Genomic DNA, 16,945 nt, shown 5'->3' on the forward strand with positions numbered 1-16,945 from the left:
TTTGGCTAATTGGGGCCGCTGCTGTCGCTATATCAGCTGATCCGTTGACTTTATTTAGCTGATCTGATCAACACCACTTATCGACGTCGACTTCCGAAGAGGTGACCGTATTCACTCAGGCTATCACCGCCTTGTTTGAGGATTGCTTACCTGCAAAGAACAAGGCATAAATGAGTTGAATTCCAGACAAATCTGGTGCTAGTCGGTTCAAGCTTCTTTGTTGGGTTTCCCTTTGTTCATTCAATTGAAAACAATTCGTGGGAAACTAAAACACAATTTAGCTCAATTACACGCAATGAAATAATTGAGACTTTCGCCATTTTTGCCTCACACTTTCCATTACGCTCTTATTCTTGAGGGCGGGTCAAGCCGCCAATTCTCCAGAAAGGTCATCGCGTTTAATTCACAGTAAGTTAAGTCAAGTGACCTTTCCATCGTCTCCCACTCACCCACCAGCGCAACTTCAGCCAATTAATTAAACAAAAAGTCCAGATCCTCTGAAAAAAGAACTCATACTTACTTTTTATTTGTGCTGTGCCTGGCAGTATTCTGCACTGTCTAGATGAAACTCCATAGATGTGGGAACAGGTCTAACCAACTGTAAAAAAATGAAATATATTAGCCAAATTAAATTTAAAAATGTATATAAAAAAATTGGGTTAGAGTATAATCAAAATTTGTGACACAAGCCATTGGGTTGCTAAAAATATTTGACTTTTAGACTCTGAAAAATTTGAAACAACCGACTTTAAAAACAAACCGAACTATAAATTTCTAAATATTTGTTAAATTCTTGTAAATATAAAAAAAATCGACTTCTAATGCTATAGGGGACACTCTCACGAATTAAATGAGAAATATGGGAAGGAAAAATTACGATAACAAAAACGAGAGCAATATTATTTTAATGTTATACGAAATAAGTTCTGCAAACACAATGTATGAACAGACTATATAAGCAGCCACGAGTTTCACGAACATACAAAACGGTTTGGTGAAAATAATATATTAATAATGGAAAAAGACAGTTAACTAAAGAACTGTCTGATTCAATCATATCATTTAATAAGATTGATAAGATTCCGAAAACAAAAATGCCCAATAAATAGTCAGTGGTGTACTAGCCAAAAGAAATCTTTAATCAGTCGACATTTATCTTGGACAGAAAAGAAAACACATGCTACGGAAATCATTCAAGTGGATATTTTAAAACTTGTAGACACATTTAAAGTGGGTCGGTCGTCCGCTGCCTAAGCGATCCGATAATTTCAGCTTATTTCCAAGAACATTTACATTATTTATATACCGTTGTTGAACGTGAAAAATCATGTGTTTTAAATGAGTTCACAAATATAGACAGAGCCAGAATAATGATTGTATAATATGTATACCACATATGTATATATGTACATTCGTGCATATCTACAAAACTGCGATAATTCTTTAAGCAAATATTCAGTTTTTTATGGATAGCACCGGTCGCAAAATGTTTATTTTTGCATTTTTGCCTATAGTAGGCGAGCAGTTTTCCATTGAAATTCGCCCAACAATTGTTACCGGGAAAAGGAATTCGCAATATGGTATATACTATATATGTACGTATAGAGGAATCCATTATGGAAAAACAAATGAAATAGACACGCGTGGAACTAATTAAGAACCGGGTGCCAAAAAAAGAAGAGAAGGAACTTTTTGTTGATAGAACAAAAAACTTTCACTTGCTGTTTGTATGCACCTAGCACATACTAGTACATACTAGATTTACTTGTCTGCGTGTTTACCACATCATGAGACGTTGAACAACAACACTTTTTGTTGATACTATTCCCAGTCGGTTTTTACTTGTGACTTATGCAATGTATTTTTTTGTATTTTGCGTCTTGGCGAAATTGAAAAGTCACACAAACAAACACGAAATCTATATACTGCTATATATTTCAAAGCGCTAATGCAAACGCAATGATTATTTGCTGATTACGATGGGGCTTGTTGTAATGCAGTGAAATTAAAATCCGATTAGATATCGACAGGTGTCGCACCTACGACGCTAATCGATTTTATCCGCGAATCGCAAAAATCACTCTCTTCACTCAGTTATTAGAGACCACTGAAAGATGGTTCTCTCATCCCGCAGGCAAATAAATAAAAATTACCTATCTTTAATCGCCTGTGATGCGGCGGGATAGGATCTCGATTAAATATCGACAAGTGTCGATTCTGAGACGTTGATCGATTACGATTACCGAACTAAGTAGACGCGTATTGCTGCGCGATGAGCACTCTCTCATGGTTTGCTATCGACTGGCGATTGTCAACTGAACGCCGGCCATTTGTACGGCCCCCTCTATGACGCACATCTCTCCAACCGCTTACTCGGAGAGATTGCTTCTCTGCCCCCCATGCCCCCTTTACTCACACCAAAAATGATTTTACAGTCTGCTGCATATTTAAAGCTCTTTAAAAGGTTTGCTGTGCAAATACAATGACGGAAGAAATAATAGAATCAGTATTGTACTTTAGTTAAAATTTTTGACTGCACTGTTAAAAAAAAATAACAAAAAAAATTAACAGTATTTCAAATTTAATAATAAAAACATTACAAAAGTCTTAAATTTTTTTTGTATGGTCGTATTACTACTATTTTGAAGACAGTTGTATTTTACAGTGAAATACATATTACACATGAAATTAAATTGGCCTTGTGACATTCCCAAACAAAAATATTTACTTATGACAAATTCGACTCATAAATTCATGTAATTGCTATATTCATAAGTGCGACTATAAATGACTGGGTGGGAATACTTGTAGCCTTGAAATGTGCCAAATAAATTTTTTACTGATAAAATCTAAATGAATTTGAGTGCGCAAAATATAATAGTTGAAAAATATTCTCCTCTTTCATAAGAACATTTAACATATTTTCAGCAAAATATGTTAATTATCTTGGATCTTTTTTATCCAATTAAAGAACTTTTAAGTGTACATATTCAGCTAAAGAAAGTTTCACAGGCAGATACAACTTTGCAGAACACCAAGGTCAGTCGTTATTTAAGGGCAGTAAACAAAGCTAAATGCGGTTTATTATAAGCACAGTTAATGAAGGCTAAAGCGCACACAAACATGTAACTCAATATGAAAATAATCTTACATTTAAACCAGTTGAACCTAATCAAGATGTAGGCAAATGGCATGACGACACTAATACGTAATTGTGGCTATATACTTGGATACAATTTATATACCTATATGTTTGTTACACTTGAATGCCCATTAATACACACAACATTTTCGTATTTCGTTAGATTCTAAAAAAATTGTACATGAAGTAGCGCAAGTAATCATTAACCGAGTAAAATCCAGTTATACTTTTAATTCTATAAGGGATGTAACAGCATTTTTTGCAGATTTTAAGCCGATAGTAAAAAATGTTGGGAGCCTATATCCTGGCATTTATCTTCTATTGACTTCCTAATGAAATACTTATTTGGCTTAACTCAAGTTTAGCAATTCTTAGCAATTAAAGCAAAGCTGTTTGGACCAATGTTGTAAATTTGTCTTAATGGCACTTTATCTCTTCTCTTTCTAAGGTAGCAGATGTGTTTTTGTCTGAGCGCAAAGTTGATTGGACTTTCGCGAGACAGGACCAGACAACATAGACAGCACGGCAGACAATGGAGAAACAATGAACTCAAGTAGGAACAGAAAAAATCCAGAGGTAAGAAAACAGAAAACTGGGATCAAAAAAATAAACAATTGAATGCCGTTGTGTCTGGACTTGTATTTGGGGTACAAAGCTTGATAGAGTTCCCTTGTTCATGAGCAGCTTTCAGGTTTTCTATTTGCACTCGTTTTCCCAATCATGCGAAAGCAGAATAATCGTTTTTTTTTTACCATCGCAACAATAAAGCGTTGTAAACAAATTGCAAATGTCTAGCAGGAAATGTGAGGAGGGTAACTGTCGTTCAAGGCTCAACTTACTAAACTAATGTCTGTCTACAGGTGTCAATAGCCACCAGAGACGTGCTGAATCAGCCGGGACATAACGCAGACACACTGTACATAAAAATCAAATTGATTGGGGAAGTTATCCATATATTTTTGCAATAATAGCAATTAAACTCAGCAGCGATTCGGTAGACTAAACAATGTCTTTAAAAACTTACGCACACATAGAAAAATGAGAAGCAATTCTTAACGAAGTAATGAAACAATTATTACTATAATTGGTATTAGTTTGGTCTTTGGGACATACTCGACTCGTACCTATTACTTATTTTGCACCTATTACTGGGAAGTTAAAACAATTTCATGTTTAAAATCTCATTATTAGAGAATTATGCTTGTCCCAATTTATTACCTTTAGTAAGAGCCTACTATAATTAATTTATTATTGAATTATATACATGGTTTAAATGCAACATATTTATTTTGACTTACATAGACTTCGAGTTCACAAAGTTAGATTTAGACAAATGACAGTTTAAAAAGTTCAACCGTATTATTAACTATCACAAAAAGTTCTGCCAAAGGTTCACTTAATCTCTATAACTGTTCTGGGGTTGGCTAAGTTTTGTTCAGCTAAGTTAACCAAACAAACCACCCATTAAGCACACACATTCTCAGTTCTAGAAAGTATAGGTATTAAGAACCTCTGAAAAGAAAATAGACCGCAAAAAAAAAATCCGAGCGACAATTCTTTGTTTCGTGCACCGCAAATGACTCAAAGTGAGACTGAGTCCAAGTTACGAGTTATTGATTTTGTGCTACTACTAATGGAAGTGGGGGATGCCCATGCCCATCCTTGTTTTCGTTATTTCGCCATAATGGAAATTTTGAATTTGCCCAGAAGCTTTCCTGTGTGCATCGACCGGGAGATGAGCAGGAAAAGGAAGCTACGGGGGAAGTAAAATTCAACCGTCTTTTAGTTGCCAAGTGGTTGCTGTTTTTCGTGACGCACCAGGCGGCTTTCTATGCGTCATTGTCTTTCATCGTTTTGCGGAACAGCTGTTGTTGTTTGGTTTTGATAAAAACAGAAATAAACAATCTTTACTTGTTATTGCAATTATCAAATGCATGTCCCGGCCACAAATGGCATGCCCTTCAAGGTTAAATTAGATACAAGGAATGGAATACACTAACAAACTGTCGTTTTACTTGTTAGTTCTGGCTATTTTGCCTTAACCCAAGGGCATGGCAAACTATTGAGGACAAACCGCGCAACATTTATCGCACTATATATAGAATATGGGGAGGTGGTCGGTGGCATTTCCCCTATCTTCCACCCTTTGCCGCCCACTGACGTTTGTAAATCGTATTGCATGCTTAGTTGTTTGTTTTTGGTCTATTTTTGGATATGACATGTATTGGTGAAATTCTGCACACAAGCTGCCAAAACGTGACAGCAGTAAAAATACAGCACAATGATATATAACCAGGAAAAGTGGTCTCTGAAAGTTTAAAACTCTCATTCTATTTCGCTAGTTCTAATTAGCAAGTGCTTACAACAAATATGAGAATGTCTACAGTTAATTCGCAGTTGAATGCGAGTTTGGGAATCATAAGAAGCCTGTTTCAAGACGTTCCAAGACCCAATAAATTCCCATAAATCAATATGACCTCAAACAAATTGGTGGCAACACTTTAATGATCATAAATTGTGCCATTTAATTCGAAGAATTCAATTGATATACGCATGTCAGTGCATACTTGTATGAGTAAGAACATGGAACATTTAAGATCTGGTGGAAAGCAGATAAACCCAGAAAACAGACAACAAAATAAAAACGACTGGAATCAAAAAAAAAGGAGGAGCTGTATACACATTCGTATACGTAATTTCTATCTTTATTCTTGCCCATGGGGTAAAGCATATTATATGAACACTACACGATAAGAGCACAAATATTTTTTTTAAATAAGGAAATAGAAAATAATAAGACTTAATATATGTACTAAACGTATTACTCACATTTATTTTTATTTTTATAAGATAACAAATTTGGTATAAAGAGTGTCGAAATGTATTTTAAATCACAATAATTAAATTGAATAAATAAATTTAATTCATAAAAATATATTTTTATTAACTTCTGGACTCAGCTTAATTATCAGGCATCTGTAAATGTGTTAACTGATGACGTCAGTTATATATACTCGCATGGGAAATTTTTGATAAAACCAAACCGGATTTTTAAATTGTTCATATTGTTTGATACGCTTATCTTTTTTGTTCTTGATTTTATCACGAATAAATAATAAAAGAAAATAAACACTCAAACTGAATGATGTTTTTTTGTTTGTATGGCCGGGGCAACATCATTGAACTTATTCAAGGACAAGAGACCTCGAACGGAAATAAAACAAAGTAAAAAAAAGAAAACTGACAAGAGATTTGGTTTGCAAAAATGGATCGTCATTGGATTTTTAACCACCAGTTTGAAAATAATTTAACCCCAGTTGGTATATCAAATGTCACTGGGGTTTTGGTTGCTGGGCGGTTTTTTTTTCTGCGCTCTTTCAATTCCAATTGACGCAATTTACTGATATCGATTAGCAAACATTGCGATGAAGATAAAAATAGCAGCAAAAATGTGACAAATAGAGATAACAGCAAATCAAAGCCAAACCTTGTTGAATAACTGATTGTTAAAATTAAAAAGTTAAGAGCAGAGACGGAAATCTTTCCACTAGCCTTGTTTTACGTCCACAAATGCTCAGAATAAAATGGCAACTGATTTGGATATTTCGCTCAGAACGAATATCTTGGCTACATATTTTGTTGACTGTTTGCTCTCGTTTTGATATGGCAAATATGCTTAAAATGCCTTCGCAGATTAGATATTAGATATCGCTCAGTGTACGTATATACACTGCGAATGACGTATGAAGCACCAAGAAAACTGCCAAAAAAAAAATTATAAGAAAACTCTGGGCATGCAGAGCAGTTTTTGAAGTTTTACTGGGGCATTCTGGCCTGTCCTAGTTCCATTCGGATGATAAACTGGGTCACCTGACATTTACTTTTAACTGGAGAGCAGGTAACTGGGTCAAATGAAAGTAAAATGCGTAAATTTAGCCTTTAATCTAGTTTATGATTGTTTTGCTCTTTGCTTCATTTACTTTATGTAAACATTCAGGACCTGTCGCATTAATACAGAATGATATGCTTTCCACCCATAGATAAATAGGATAATAAATAATAAAATAAAAATAAAGAATAAGAATAAAAAAAAATTAAGGTCTTTGGAAAAAAGTTACTAGAATATTTGCAACTACCCTAAACGAGTTTTATAAATAAAGTGATTGTATTACCAATACTTCTATTTATAAATTATAATACAAAACTCCAAGCAAATTGGAAAGGTAAAATTTTGGTAACATAAAAATAAAAGCCTATGTGAACGCCAATGCACACATACACACCCATTCCGTTGGTTTTGGCTGTGTGGGTGTTCATTGTACTTTGGCTCACTTTTTAACAATGAAAATTAAGTTATTTAAAATTCTTGTGGCTTGAACGAACCCCCGCTCACACTTACCACAATTGCCATACACATTTGAGTATAACTTTTGAAGCTTTTTCGTTGCTTTTTGTGCACGAGAAAATTGAATTCACGTCCACACGCACACACACAGTCGCACCGCGAGACTCTCACAGACACAAATTCCACGAATGCAGTTTGCTTGTATGTGTGTTTTTTACCCAAAACTATTGTTTTTTTTGTAATCGTAATTGACTATGTCTTTAGTTAATTTTATTAAAAGTGTTTTATATTGAATGTGATCGGTAACCGTAGGTTTTTGGGCGACATTAACACGAAATTCGTCTGCAGCCTAACCTCAAATTTCTTTGTCGGACACAGTCTCTCACACACACTCACACAGACAGGCTTGGGCGGAACCAATTAGTAAATAAATTCAATCAACTTCACTTGTTTCGTGGGCGAAAAAGGTGTAGCTTAATTTTCAGCACTGGATTGCACGATTAACGTGGGGTTTCACTGATTTTCAGATGTAATTTAGCTGTAATCGAAGTAGACGTTGCGACCTGCTAACAATTCGCTCGAAAAATCTCTGGTAGTGTGACCGTGCTTGAAATGCGTGGAAATCCTTATGTGACATTTTATGGATCTACCGTATTTATCTCACAGTGGAAACGTTTTGAAAAATTGTTTCTGAAAAATCATAACTTTTCTTAACTTTTTAGTTTTTCAATATACATATAAACTTTTATGGTTTGTCAATTCACTTCACTATTATCACTTCATAATCATTCATAAACAGTTCAATTTTATATTACTTCTGCGAGAATACCCCAACTAAATTACCAACTGAAACCAGTCGAGTTACCCTATTGTACCTTATTTTTAGGTTTAGTATTTTGCACATATTTATCTACGAAATCAAGCGATGATCTATAGGAATTAGTCATTACACCGCCAACAGTGACAAGTGATTCTCAATAATTCTATATATACCAGGGCACAAATAAGAATCGCCGAATCATTTTATTGGGCATGTCCAAGAGAAAGGCCGAAGATACCGAAGTTGACAAAATGGCAACAGCGGAAAAGGTGCCACAGGTAATATACAAATAACAAACAAACTGTCAGTTACATATATTATTATTTGTATCTCTACAGAATGATTACACTATTGGCCTGGTGGATCCTGTAAAGGATTACCAAAAGCTCATCGAAACGCGGGTGCAGGTTGACGAAATCGTGGACGATGATGTCACCAAGGAGAATTTCGATCGGACGGCTGCAGCGGCGCGTGACGTCATTTGGCGGCTGTTATTCGACGAGACCGCTACCTCGCAATCAAATGTGGAGAAGGCCAGCCAATTACTGGAGGAATATCGTGGCGATGCCTGCTTCTACGACCCAACGCCCTACAATGAATGGATTGTAAAGCTTAGGGATGAGGTCCTTAAACGTGAACTCCTGGATTTTTGGCGCGAAACTCTGGTGAAGAAGCAATTGGGACCTTGTTGGTCACGCGATTGTGATCTCTTTGATAGCGATGACACGCCCCCACTGGAGTTCTACGCCCATGCCGGTTGTACGGCTCCCTTTGCAGCTAGCCTCAAAGTGCGGGCTGCCCTGGAAGAGGAACAGGGTGATCCCGCGGTGCCCAGCACTCCGGGTGAATTAAGTGCCGACGATAGCGCCGCTCTGTCCGGCGAATTCGAAGCCGTGTTGACCAAGGAAAATCCTCTGGAGGAATACCGCACCCTGATGAAGCGCTTCGTCCTGACCAAAATCATTGTTCCGGACAATGTTCACCAGGAGAGCATAAGGAAGATGGCATCCGCCGCCAGGGAGATTATCTGGAAGCTGCTGTTCGATGGCACACCTTCGGCGGAGGATCAGGACAAGGCCGCTGAGCTGCTGCGCGAATACAAGGGCGATGCTGGCTTTTATGGACCACAGGACTACAACGAATGGATTGTCCAACTAAGGGACGAAGTGCTTAAGAAGGAGCTACTCGAGTTTTGGCGCGAGAAGATGGTGAAGCTGGAACTGGGTCCCAGTTGTGCTCGTGATTCCGACTACTACGACAATGAGGATCCCCTGCCACTGGACTTTTACGAGAAGGCCGGCTGCAAGGCTCCCTTTGAAGCGAATAGCGCGAATTAAGAATTAAATCTCAGGCAGAAAGTTTCCATACTTTCAACCGCTTGGGTGAAACAGCTTATCTGAGATATAAGTTGGCAAACAAACGTTTTGTATACAAAGCCAAACTAGAAAACTTTTTTATTTTGGTATAACCTGAATTTATGTCTTAGTTACCCGGCTAGAAAAGTACTTCTCTTATTTTCTAAACACTTTTGCTGGTCGAAATTTCTTGAATTAAAATTAGTATAGCTTTGGTTATTACTTGTAGTTTAACATGTCAGAATTGTTAAAAGTATTGAATAAAATGAAACAACTTTGTATTAATATTTCGGAAAATAAAATTCTAAAAATTAAATTCTTTGTTTGTTCCTTTTATAAGTCTTTAATTTTGTGAAACCAAATTTAATATTGAGATTCGATAGATTTGTGGGACCGACTTTGGTTATAAGCCTTAAAAATTTATTGAACTTTTCGTAGCATAAAAACATATCATTTTGAAATATTTAACGGACTAGAACACATTTTCCTCTTCCTTACATCTTTGTTTAGGGGTTACTTCATTACAAAACCTTTATTTCGGCTTTTATTTCTTTAAAGCTTCTTATTATGTGTTAAATTATTCTTTAAATGGTTGAAAAATCATACAAATTTTTATAAATTAAAGACAATTTTTTCCATTGTATCAGCTTTGCAATATGTATATACTTTAACTTATAAGCAAGACTTTTCCTCTTTTTTTATGTTTTTATAAATCATTATTTTGTTTTATCTTATAAACTATAAATTATATAAGAAATCCATTTTTATGTTAAATATAAAAGTGTACTGATATAATTCGAAATACAAAAATATAATTTTGCCACTGTTTGTATTTATACATAAATATGATTAATATTTCATTTTCGACTTCATTATTGACTTAAGCTTAAGGATAAGATTATGATGATTAAACATTGGGGACATTTTCTTTACATATTTAAATCGATTTTGTTTATTAAACTACAACACGAATTACTTTGTAAACTTAACTATTAAATGCCGAACACAAAAAGTAAACTAGAAACAATTTCGAAATTTTAGCTTTCACTGACTAGAGAACATTTATCCATTTCCATTTCTTTTGTTCCCAATGCTTTTGTTTTCGTCTTCTGTTTTACACAACGCTGAACTAAAATCCAAAATTCGGATGGAATTAAACATGTAGAAATAAATCTAAAGGGCTTTCACAACATTTCAACAACGCAACGAAAAATTAATCTAAAAATTTGCGTCCTAAAAGAATACATATTTGTTCTGTGGGTAAAAAAGGTGAACCATTCGGTTCTCCGTGAGATCTCGGTGGGCTTAAACATGGCGGGAAGGTTTGGTTACCTCACTCAGCGTAGAGAAGGCGGGATCGCGACTTCCGGAGGTCTCGAGAGCCTCCACCGCCGATTCCACTGTCTCCACCTTCGCCACACTGCCAAGACTTGGTCTTGGCGCGAAAGTATCGGAACTCGTCATTGTGGGCGGGCGCCAGCATGGGCACATATTGGCTGGGCTCACACAACTGAGCATAGAGGCCAAAGAACTCCTTGTAGCCATTGTGCAGGATGTAGAGCTCTGGATAGTCCAGTGTCGGATAGTTGTGGGCATGCTGGCTCCTATCGTTGCTCCGCAGGAAGCGCAATAGCTTGGGCCCTCTCTCCGAGGAGAATTCGCAGTGGAACACATAGATGCGACGATCCTCCTGGTTGGATTTCAAACTGGGAAAGAATTCCTGTATCTGCCCACGTGTGTACAGATTCCTTGCTCCTTTTATATGACCGCCCAGGAATTCATAGGGATATCTGCAGTCGATGATTTGATAGCCACCCTGGCTGCCCAGGTCGAACTCCCCTTGAATCAGACGTGCCAGTGTGTCACTGGAGATGGTCTTCAGGTCACGATGTCTTACGCCCGTTATTAAGCAGGGCAAAGCACAAGGCTTGCTGAGATCCCCAATTAGCTGCGGCTCCTCACCCAGGGCGCTCATGATTTCGGCATCGTTCATGGAGAGGGTCCTCTTTTGCAGCTTCTTGATGGAAGGGTTGGTCTCCTGACCAGCTGGTTCATCATCCTCTGGCTGATCGGTGGGAAACAAGCTCATACACCGACGAAGTGTGCGTTTCTGCGTAGCGGTTTCCTTCTCCGGATTGCCTTCTGATTTAAGCTGCCCATTTAGGAGCTTTTCCAGGTCATCGGGTAGCTCTAGATTGTGATCCTCTGTGGATTCCAGCTCAAACATGGCCATGTACTCGTCATCCAGGGAGTTGCCCGAATCGTAGCTTGAGCAGGAGCTGCTGAAGCCGCTGAGGGTTCGCGAGGACAGGCTGTTGAAGGTGCTGAGGGGCCGGGTGGAGGATTGACTACGCTGGGTGGACTTGGGTGTGCCATCCAGCCGCGCACCACTCATATTCTGGGCCAATTCGGTGATGGGCGACAGAATGGCGGCGCTGGCGGGAAGATGCTGCTTGAGCATCCTTTGCAGGGGATGCGCATGCAAGGATTTGCGTCTCTTGGCCTGGCTTTTCTCCACATTCGCATTTTGGGCATCATTTCCACATGCCCCTTCTTCCCCTTCCTCCTCCTCCTCCACATCCAGCATCAGCCGCTTGCTGGCCATCTGCCGAAAAAAGAAAATAACAAAAGTTTAGCAATCAGCTGTAAGTCGAGAAAATCAGCTGGATTTCTTGTTTATTAAGTCTATATATCTTACCGTTGATCTATTTGCAGCTTTTAATTTAAAGGAGCAGTCCAAATTTTGGGTTACAACGTGTGCAGCGGATTTTTTTGGCCAAGTTCTTGTTCCTTGGCACGTTTTTGTTTCGCTTTTGCTGTTCAACTTTATTGGCGCCTTTACCAACTCCCCATTCCATTGAACTCACCACCCGCCAACTCACCACTCCATTAGTAAACTGGTGCGCACTCAATGTTTGAATTTGAGTTGTTCGTTTTTTGGGGTCTTTGCATGATATTTGTTTATTTACTGTCAAATAGCAGTGAAAGTTTTGAGGAAACTAAATTTGAAAACATACATTCTTTGAAAAGTGAAGCCATGTTTGTTATATTGTACAAGAGCTTTCGAGACTCCACCAAAAACTTAACATTTCTTTTTCTATCTTAAGCGTAAGAGAATCAGGAATTAGAATTAGGCTTTTAATTGCAAAAGTTGATTTGTTAACATTTATAATTTTTGCAAAATATTTAAATCCTATTAAAATGCCAAGCAATACATTTCCGGAAAATCACCAAAACTATAGAATGGTCACACCGACCGTTTGTTTACGTTTTTTATAATTTATAAATATGCCGGAATTCGAAAATTTTAATCTAAAAACTACAATTGACTGCAAACAAGGAGCCGTTCGTGCAGTGCGCTATAACGGTGAGTCATTTTCGTTAAACAAAACTAACTAAAATGCCTAGCACTTAACAAAATATTTATTTATTAGTTGATGGCACCTATTGCTTGAGCTGTGGGTCTGACAAAAAGATAAAACTCTGGAATCCGGTTTCGGGTATTCTTCTCAAGACTTATGGCGGTCATGCAGACGAAGTTACGGATGCAGCGGTATATCATCAAATATATTTTCTAAATAACAGCAATTCCAATTTTCTTGTGCATTGCAGGGAAGCTGTGATAGCAGCTATATTGTCTCCGCCAGTTTGGATAAAAGCATTATATATTGGGACGTGTCCACCGGTGAGATTTTAGCCACTTGATATCTAATGTTCAATATCATTTAAATGTTTTTGTAAGGCCATAATCTAAAAATATAGTTGAGTGTTTCGACTATAAGATACCTGTTATTCAGTTAAACAATTTATAAATAGATATAATGCCAGCAGATGGCCCAAGTATAATTCAAATGGATAGATAAATATTTAAAATGCTGCGCCATCTGGCGGTAAAACATATTACCTGTTCAAAATCAAAATTTCCTTGGAAATAGATAACAGAGTCCAAGATTATAAATTTCATTACAATTTTAAAAATTATCTTTACTAAGCTAACTAGGAATTACAGCCCTTTAATTTTTAAAAATATTTGTTTAATAAATTTAAAGTGCTGGTAATAACAAGATATGTTTTCCAATTTAGGAGCCCCTGTTCGACGCCTGCGCAGCCACGCCGGCGGAGTTCGGTGTGTCTGCTTCAACGAGGACTCCTCCGTGGCTATTTCCGGGGGCAGGGACAATGCCGTGATGTGCTGGGACATTCGAACGCGTCGCCTGGATCCAGTGCAAGTAATGAAGGAGGCTCGCGATTGCATCACTACGGTGGCGACCAACGAGAATCGGATCTACGCAGCCTCTTTGGACGGCTGTGTGCGGACCTACGATATTCGGGTGGGCGAACTCACCTGCGACAAGGTGGGCGAACCCATCACCTATTTGGCACAGACGAGGGACGAGCAATGTCTGGTGGCTGGCTGTCAGGATAGTGTAGTGCGTCTTTTGGACTGCGAGACGGGTGGACTACTGTCCGAATACAAGGGCCACTGCGGCGATGACTACCACATTGAGTGCGGAATACTGGCGAACGATGCTCATATAGTCACTGGATCTAGTAACGGAGATGCCTTCGTTTACGACCTGCTCGAGACAAAAGTTCTGCAGCGCATTCGAATCAGTACGGAAGAGTAATTTTTATTTTGAATTTATAATATTAATTTAACGATTTGTTTCGTTAGGTGATAATGGCGGCGTAGTCCACTCATTGGCCACTCATCCCAAGCGACAGGAAATGCTTTTCGCCAGGAGGCGGGATATGTACGTCTTCTCCACGGATCTGCAAATCGAAGAGGAGCAGTTGTAGTTCTGGTTTCAAATAATTCAAGTTCAGGCTAGTGATAGATTAAAAAACCTTGAATTTACTTATATTCCAACACAAGACTCCTGATCCGGTATTATGGCTTATATGAGCTACACAGATTGGGCGTTACACACCCTGAAAACCGATTCAATTCTAGATTTATGATAAACGAAAGAAAAAACATTTTCTTTAGGCATATCTGAACATATTTTTTATAAAACATAAAAATTGTCAATTAATTTTTCTTAGATATATCTTCAAATAAAAACCTAAAAAGACAAACTTTCGGCAGAAACAAAAAATATTTTTTTTAACCCGAATATTTGTATTATTTTCTTTTTAAGCTTCATATTTAAGTAGCCTTTTGAGGTCCATCTGATGCCTGTTTCCAAAACAGATTCTCTGCATTGTTGCCATGCAGGCATTTACAGAACCATTAAACAGATATTTGCTAATCACCCCCAATTAAAATGTTTGATATTTTTTGTTGAGGGAAAAGGAAAAACCATTTATTTGACATAATTTTTTGTATTTTTTTTTTTTGTTTTCATAGAGCATGAATGTATGTAGTAATATCTGGTTGTTTTTGTATGATCTGGCTTATATATGCTTCATGTTTTAAATTTCGTTACGTTTTTTTCCTTTAACTGTGAACGGTTTGCCTGCATAATGTTTCCTTAATCAAATATTTCGAATGCGGACGAGTGGGCGATCGAGAGGGGGTGGCAAAGTGTAGCTGCCTGGATGCATTTGCTGATCCCTTCATCATTCTCATAGTCTCTCTCCTTTTTTTGGGGGGGGCGGGAAATGCGGGACGCCAAGCCGCGGCAACGCTGCGCGAAGAAGAGTTAGTTCTTCAATTCGAATGGGGTCTCAAGAGTGGCGCCCGAGCAGGGACACTTGGTGTCGTAGCTGGCGTCATCTATGAGACGATTTCGGAAAATCAGAAGAAAGTAAAAAACGCACAGCGTCGGCGCGGCTTGGCGAAAGGAGACATCTGCAATGCAAGGCCCCTTTCGCTCACACGTGCGCATTCTTTTTGCTTTTTGAAGGGAATTTTGTGTGGGGAAATCGAGGAATTCTTGGTTTAACTCTCTGAACTTGTCGTACTTATGTTACTAAAGCATATTAAATATGTATGCAAAGTATTTGTTTATTGTAGTTTAGTAGTAATATTATGTAATGTTCCGTTACTTATGTTCGTATGTACTCTGCATGTATTATTTATATATGTTGTGGTAGGTATGCGTAATTTGTATATAATTTATATTTGTATATATATATATATATTTATATAATAGTTTATATAATAAACGATTTTCACTTGCTTTTAGTTCTGTTTTTCGTTTTGCATTTTTTTTTTCTTTAGATTGGTTTTAATTTTTTTGTGTTTTTGTTTTTGTTTTTCTTGTTTTGTTTAATGTTTACCACCCACGCTCTGCACTCTCTTACATAAGTATACTTAAAAATTTTTTACACAAATATATCAACAAAAACTCAATAAGTTCCATTCAAAGTATATAAAGTACGCCTATAAACGTAAAAATTAAAGATATGAAAAAAATAATTTAAAAAAGGTAAAAATTAATGCGATGGTGTTTATAGAGTTCAAGGAATTATCAATTAAACTTGCTTAAACAATTTCCGGCATCCTCTTAACGTTCATTTGTTTTTCGCGCCCATTTCCACTGCATGCAATTCAAACGAATTAACCAAACAAAAATTCATAAATTTTATGTCTATTTTCTTTTTTCTTTTTCTTTTGTACTCTGTTTTGTTGTTTCGGTTTCGTTCTTTTGTCGTTATGCTGTTGTTTGCTGCTCTATTATGTTGTTGAAAATCAATTGTTCAGTTGTATTTTGTTTGTTTCTTATGTTATTTCTAGTTTCTTAACCAATAAATGAACAAATGTTAAGTGTACATTTTCCTTGCATTTAATTACAGTGGCTATATGTTTTGTGGATTGTTGGCGTTTGAAGCTTGGGAAGAGAGGTCTGGTTGAGTTTGAAATTAAATCATAAATATCCCAAAAATACAAAATTTGTTTAGGTCTGCTTGGTATATCTTTTTCGTTTTGTTTGGTTTTTTCTCTTGTTAAACTCTTACTAATTTACATTCTTTTGCCTCTGCCTCTGTTTGGTAACAGTCTCTTTAACATTTCTGTGGCTGTTGCTGCTGATGATGCTACTATTTTTACTGCTTACAATAAGGTTAAAGTTACTGCTACTATTGTTACTGTTACTGTTACTATTACGTTGCCGGGAGGCAGCAAAAGGATTTTGCTTAGTAAATTGTTGAGTGGTTGCTGTTGCCGTTGTTGTTGATGTTGTTGTCGGTGTGGTTGTGGTTGTTGCCTCCTGGCGAGCGCCTTTAATACTTGCTCTGGCTCCAGTTACAGCTCCTGCCCCACGTTGGGCGCCACACTTGCCTCCTGCCTTTGCTCCACCACCAGCTGCATTATATCCCGAACCCGCTCCCATTTTGGG

The 16,945-nt window shown here is 37.4% G+C and overlaps 5 protein-coding genes across 5 annotated transcripts; 2 read left to right on the forward strand and 3 right to left on the reverse strand.

Moving 5' to 3' along the window:
* Positions 1 to 520: 520 nt before the first annotated feature.
* LOC121467832 lies at positions 521 to 2,322 on the reverse strand. The gene is made up of 2 exons (XM_041710155.1): positions 2,154 to 2,322; positions 521 to 598 (listed from the first exon to the last, which is right to left on the reverse strand). The coding sequence occupies exon 1, from the start codon at positions 2,286 to 2,288 to the stop codon at positions 2,160 to 2,162; it is 129 nt and encodes a 42-aa protein (XP_041566089.1). The 5' UTR covers positions 2,289 to 2,322; the 3' UTR covers positions 521 to 598; positions 2,154 to 2,159.
* A 6,076-nt stretch (positions 2,323 to 8,398) lies between these two features.
* Positions 8,399 to 9,978, forward strand: LOC108150535. The gene is made up of 2 exons (XM_017278767.2): positions 8,399 to 8,585; positions 8,646 to 9,978. The coding sequence occupies exons 1-2, from the start codon at positions 8,520 to 8,522 to the stop codon at positions 9,642 to 9,644; spliced, it is 1,065 nt and encodes a 354-aa protein (XP_017134256.1). The 5' UTR covers positions 8,399 to 8,519; the 3' UTR covers positions 9,645 to 9,978.
* A 483-nt stretch (positions 9,979 to 10,461) lies between these two features.
* On the reverse strand, positions 10,462 to 12,627 carry LOC108150469 (cdc25-like protein phosphatase twine). The gene is made up of 2 exons (XM_017278662.2): positions 12,361 to 12,627; positions 10,462 to 12,267 (listed from the first exon to the last, which is right to left on the reverse strand). The coding sequence occupies exon 2, from the start codon at positions 12,265 to 12,267 to the stop codon at positions 10,996 to 10,998; it is 1,272 nt and encodes a 423-aa protein (XP_017134151.1). The 5' UTR covers positions 12,361 to 12,627; the 3' UTR covers positions 10,462 to 10,995.
* A 120-nt stretch (positions 12,628 to 12,747) lies between these two features.
* Positions 12,748 to 14,706, forward strand: LOC108150470 (WD repeat domain-containing protein 83). Its single transcript, XM_017278663.2, has 5 exons — positions 12,748 to 13,029; positions 13,097 to 13,215; positions 13,275 to 13,347; positions 13,746 to 14,276; positions 14,338 to 14,706. The coding sequence occupies exons 1-5, from the start codon at positions 12,951 to 12,953 to the stop codon at positions 14,460 to 14,462; spliced, it is 927 nt and encodes a 308-aa protein (XP_017134152.1). The 5' UTR covers positions 12,748 to 12,950; the 3' UTR covers positions 14,463 to 14,706.
* A 233-nt stretch (positions 14,707 to 14,939) lies between these two features.
* On the reverse strand, positions 14,940 to 16,939 carry LOC108150471 (merozoite surface antigen 2-like). The gene has a single exon (XM_017278664.2). It carries the CDS (start codon positions 16,937 to 16,939, stop codon positions 16,565 to 16,567), a length of 375 nt encoding a protein of 124 aa, XP_017134153.1. The 3' UTR covers positions 14,940 to 16,564.
* Positions 16,940 to 16,945: the final 6 nt, after the last annotated feature.

Source organism: Drosophila elegans, unplaced genomic scaffold (assembly GCF_018152505.1).
Source record: "Drosophila elegans isolate 14027-0461.03 unplaced genomic scaffold, ASM1815250v1 contig_814, whole genome shotgun sequence".
Classification (NCBI taxonomy): domain Eukaryota; kingdom Metazoa; phylum Arthropoda; class Insecta; order Diptera; family Drosophilidae; genus Drosophila; species Drosophila elegans.